Raw genomic sequence first — 5,220 nt, 5'->3', positions numbered from 1 at the left:
GCGGCGGGGCGGGGCGGCCGAGGGGTGCGCGCTGGGGCCCCGCGCCCTCAGGTACATCTGCCGCACCTACCGGGCGACCCTCGAGTCCCGGCCCCTTTTTTTGCCGCTCCGTCGCCCTCCCACCCTCCCCGGCGGAGGAGCTGCGGACGCGCTGATTGGCTCCGGGGGAAGCGGGAGGCGAGAACAATGGCCCCCTCCCCCCGTTAAAAGGGAGCGGCGCCTGGGCCCGGGGACAGGGACGCGCGAGCGGGGCTCAGAGCCCGGCCAGCCGCTGCCGGCGCTACGCTAGTCCCGAAGCCGCCGCGCCGCGTGCAGGCGATGAGCTAGGGACACTGAGGGCCTCCAGGGCGGAGCACAGAGGTGGGACTCAGCCAGTGCGGTGCCCTTGCACCACGCCAAAATGCCCCGCGGGTTCCTGGTGAAGCGCAGCAAGAAGTCCACGCCCGTGTCCTACCGGGTCCGGGGCGGCGAGGACGGTGACCGCGCGCTGCTGCTGTCACCCGGCTGCGGGGGCGCCCGCTCCGAGCCCCCAGTGCCAAGCCCCGGGCCACTGCCGCCACCTCCGTCGCCGGCGCTCGCGGAGCGCGCCCATGCAGCGCTCGCCGCCGCGCTTGCCTGCGCGCCAGGTCCGCCGCTACCCCCTACGGGTCCGCGGGCCGCGCACTTTGGCAACCCAGAGGCTGCTCATCCCGCACCTCTCTACAGCCCCACGCGGCCGGTGAGCCGAGAGCATGAGAAGCACAAGTACTTCGAGCGCAGCTTCAACCTCGGCTCGCCGGTGTCAGCCGAGTCCTTCCCTACGCCCGCCGCGCTGCTCGCAGGGGGAAGTGGCGGCGCCAACGGCGTTGGCGGCGGCGGCACCTGCGGCGGAGACGCGCTACTCTTCGCGCCTGCCGAGCTCAAGATGGGCACCGCGTTCTCCGCCGGTGCCGAGGCGGCCCGGGGTCCCGGGCCTGGTCCCCCACTGTCCCCCGCCGCTGCCCTGAGGCCCCCAGGCAAGCGGCCCGCTCCCCCCGCCACTCTCGCTGCAGAGCCACCCGCCAAGGCAGCCAAGGCCCCCAGCGCCAAAAAGCCCAAGGCCATCCGCAAGCTGCATTTCGAGGACGAGGTGACCACGTCGCCGGTACTGGGGCTCAAGATCAAGGAAGGCCCGGTGGAGGCGCCGCGGGGCCGCGCGGGGGGCGCAACCCGGCCGCTGGGCGAGTTCATCTGCCAGCTGTGCAAGGAGGAGTACGCCGACCCATTCGCGCTGGCGCAGCACAAGTGCTCGCGCATCGTGCGCGTGGAGTACCGCTGCCCAGAGTGCGCCAAGGTCTTCAGCTGCCCGGCCAACCTGGCCTCGCACCGCCGCTGGCACAAACCACGGCCCGCACCTGCCGCGGCCCGTGCGCCCGAGCCCGAAGCCGCTACCAGGGCCGAGGCGCGCGAGGCTGTTGGCGGCGGCAGCGATCGGGACACGCCGAGCCCCGGCGGCGTATCCGAGTCAGGCTCCGAGGAAGGGCTCTACGAGTGCCACCACTGCGCCAAGAAGTTCCGTCGCCAGGCCTATCTGCGCAAGCACCTGCTGGCACATCATCAGGCGCTGCAGGCCAAAGGCGCGCCGCCGCCGCCCCCTCCGCCACCGCCTCCGGCCGAGGACATACTGGCTTTCTACGCGGGGCCCGACGAAAAGGCGCCCCAGGAGGCCGCGGGCGACGGCGAGGCGGCCGGCGTACTGGGCCTGAGTGCGGCCGCCGAGTGCCACCTGTGCCCAGTGTGCGGGGAGACCTTCCCCAGCAAGGGCGCCCAGGAGCGCCACCTGCGTCTGCTGCACGCTGCCCAGGTGTTCCCCTGCAAGTACTGCCCGGCCACCTTCTACAGCTCCCCGGGTCTTACGCGGCACATCAACAAGTGCCACCCGTCTGAGAATAGACAGGTGATCCTCCTTCAGGTGCCCGTGCGTCCAGCCTGCTAGAGTGCGCCCTCGGTCCCGGCCCCCAGAACTGTGCCTTCACTTGGAGACCCACAAAGAGAGCGCGCCCCCATGTCTGCGCTGGGGTGCCCCCACCCCTATCCCGGGGTAAAAGTGTCCTCTTCGCTTCTCTCGGTGTGGCGTGATGGTAACCCTGGTCCTCTCGCTGTGACTCCTTTTGGACCCTACCCCCTTTATGTTGTGTACCCCCACCCATGGAGCAACAGGAGTCCGCCTCTTTCTTGTACAGGGGAGAAAAAAAAAAAGCTGTATGCGTTTGTCTCGTGGTTGGAAGCCTCCCCTTGAGGGGCGAAGCTGTTTTTCTTGCTAGTATTCGCTGTGTTCATGGTCTAGAAAATGCGGTTTGCTCTGCCTACCAATCTCTGCTCTCAATGTCTGTAGCGTACGGGTTGTTTTGGGTGAATCTTGAGGAATAAATGCCTTTATATTTCACAGGCTGTAAATTGAACTTCCCACACGATTAGCTTTATTATGGCTTGTGAACTGCTGGAGTCTGGCTTTACCTTTTTGTATGTGAACAAATCAAATTGCTTAAAAAAAAAAAGAGTTTTCTTTAGTATAGCCACAAATGCCTTGACCTGTTGTCTGTTCGGGATTTTTTTGGGGGGGAGGGAGAGGAGTTTTCTCGAGATGCTGTAGTTAGTATCCGCCTCAGTATTTCATGGAAGAGGTTTTGGTTTGATCATCTTTGTTGAGGTAGAACTATATGAATTCCCTTTACATGTATATGTTGATTTATGCGTAATTGTTATTTATTCTTTATTTATTAATATTAATTATGAAGATTATGATATTATTTGATTGCAGATTCTTTTTCGTTTTGTTTTGTGAGCTTTCCCCTGTCAATTTGACATTTCACTGTGCATTTTAGGAAAGAACCTTTTTACTAAAGGGGTCTGCTGAAAGTTTTAACTTTTCTATCTATCCGAGGGAATTACAGACAACATACCATTTTATTCTGCTTGAGGGGCCCCAAGGCCCTTGTACAACCGACAGCTCTTACTTTTAAATGCAATCTCTTTTCTACATACATTATTTTCTTAATTGTTAGCTATTTATAGAAAGCTTCGATAGAACTGTTTCAACTGTATAAATATTTACTATTCAAATAAAATATTTTCAAAGTCAAAATACTGTGGTCTTATTTTAGTATTACATAGCTCCTTTTAAAGAGGATCCAAAATGGACTTTAAATGGTTTTTAGTGGTTTCTTAAAAGTGCCTGTATTTCTATGTTTAGGGAACACTCCTTCCCTCTCACAGAGTTGGGGAGTTTTCACAGCTGAACCTGTATTAGATTGTGCCGGTTCTGAGAGAAATGTACTGAAAAGCGAGTTAGAGCAAGCCCTAGCAGCCGGTCAGAGGGGCCTAACTAAGCAAGAAAAAGAATCTGTGCCTGCCACCAGTAGACACAGGAATACCACTTTTATTTAACATATTCTTTACTGGTCTATAATTTGGGGGCTAGGTGAAAGCCATTCCTCAAATACAGTGGGAGAGATAATTATCATCATCATCAAGGACAACTAGGAAAAAGAAATTTACATATGGGTGTAACACAAGTTAAGCAACTGAGTTTGAAGAAAGGGCTTTAAAATAAGTTTCCAGTCAGGTGAGCCATCTATTGGGTACATGAGCAAGGGGGTGGGGGGAGAACACACCATCTGTTTGGGGTATTAAATTTAATAACAGGCAATTACAATGTTTTCCGTTATTTGTCACTCAGCTCTTTGAAGAATAGTTCTGTGGCTCACCCACAGTATTCCGAAAAGTGCGAGCAAGCAGCAGAGCCACGTTTCACCAATGAGCGTGCCCTTCGTCTTGTGTAGGTCTGCTAGTTCTTTCCTAATGCCCATTAGGGCTTCCAACCACATTTGCCTCCCTACGAGATCTATACTGTGGAGATTTCCCTAAAAGAATGTGGATGGACTGAGCAGGGAATGAGAGGTCCAGAATGACTGGTGGGACCTGTCAGGGTTTCCCTCTGAACCACACACCATCCAAGCTACACGGCAATGCATGCATGTTCAGTGGCAGTAGAATTTTTTTTTTCTTAATAAACAAGAAATCTGGCCCCACTCCACAAGTCTAGACCTGTCTCTGAGAACAACAGCTGCCATCTGTGTGTTGGACTCGCTGTTTTTGCCCTTGACCACAGGGTGGGAATTCACCTTTATGCGGGCAGACGTGACTGACTTGTCCAGGAGTGGTTCTCTGTCTCCTGGGGCAATATATTTCAGTTAAACAAATGCATTACTTCTCCAAAACAAAAACCAAGACTCTGTGTATATGTATGTGCTTCTAAGTGAAGCTGCATAGTAAACAGAGATGACTGAAGAGGACCCTGAATTGTAGGCAGGGAGCACTGGGTGACAGATTTTAAAGTAATACAAGTTAGCATAATATTCTGTAATAAGGAAGTCGGCGTTCCTCTTTCCGTGCTTCCTTGGAGAGTGGAAAAGTACACCCTTCTTTTTCCTGATGTCAAGGCTGCTATGGGCAGGCTGTGTGTTCTAAGGTCCTTCCAATATTGGGAGGTAATTGGTGGAAGCCAATCCATGATTTCCCACCTTATACCACAGTGGAGGCTTGGTGGTGAAAGGATTGGGGGTTAGATTGAGCAACCTGGTTAAGGAGGGAGGGGCCCAAAGAGACAAATGAAGTATTAACCCAGCTCTTTATGTTTAAATGGAGCAAAACAAAAAAGCAAGAAGGTGTTCTGAACTGCTTTGGGTGCTCAGTGAGCCTGTGCCTGGAACAGCAGAGAAGCACTGGGTTGACCTCTTTCCTCACAGTTATTGCTGTCCTGAGGCCCAGGGTGCCAAATCACTCACCGGCTTCGGCTTTGCTTCTCTGAGGCTGGAACAGTGGAAGCTCCGAAGGGGGCCTGAGTAGGAACACTGCTTAGGTCTGCTGGCAGCTACAAGTCTTCCCTTCCTTCTGCGTAGCACCATGGACAGAGGAAATCACACCTACTAGCCGCCCAGAATGTTGGTCAGTTTCAGTCTAGAAGGAGGCTGGCTGGACTCCAGCCCTGCAGGTCCAGCGACATTGTGGGGTGCTTGTTAAATGCCTTGCGGAGACCTGGGTGACACAATTGCCTGGTGTGTCTGGGGGTGGGGCACTGCTGGAGAGGGTTCAGCACGACTCTACCCATGTTTGCTCTGCTGCTGGTATCCAGTTTCCCCCTTTTTCTTTACTTTTCCTTCCTTCCTTCCTTCCTTCCTTCCTTCCTTCCTTCCTTCCTTC

At 55.0% G+C, this 5,220-nt stretch overlaps 1 protein-coding gene across 1 annotated transcript; it reads left to right on the top strand.

The window, feature by feature from the left end:
• The first annotated feature begins 62 nt into the window (after window positions 1-62).
• Window positions 63-3,081, top strand: Insm1 (INSM transcriptional repressor 1). Its single transcript, XM_005365492.3, has one exon. The coding sequence runs from the start codon at window positions 401-403 to the stop codon at window positions 1,952-1,954; it is 1,554 nt and encodes a 517-aa protein (XP_005365549.1). The 5' UTR covers window positions 63-400; the 3' UTR covers window positions 1,955-3,081.
• The last annotated feature ends 2,139 nt before the right edge of the window (window positions 3,082-5,220 follow it).

The sequence above is a fragment of the Microtus ochrogaster genome, unplaced genomic scaffold (genome assembly GCF_000317375.1).
Source record: "Microtus ochrogaster isolate Prairie Vole_2 unplaced genomic scaffold, MicOch1.0 UNK3, whole genome shotgun sequence".
NCBI lineage: Eukaryota > Metazoa > Chordata > Mammalia > Rodentia > Cricetidae > Microtus > Microtus ochrogaster.
The sequence above is the reverse complement of the archived record's forward strand: the minus strand, read 5'-3'. Positions and strand labels throughout refer to the sequence as shown.

Bases quoted from the DNA above. Each gene is read 5' to 3' on its own strand.
- Insm1 (XM_005365492.3), top strand. From the start codon at position 401: ATGCCCCGCGGGTTCCTGGTGAAGCGCAGCAAGAAGTCCACGCCCGTG.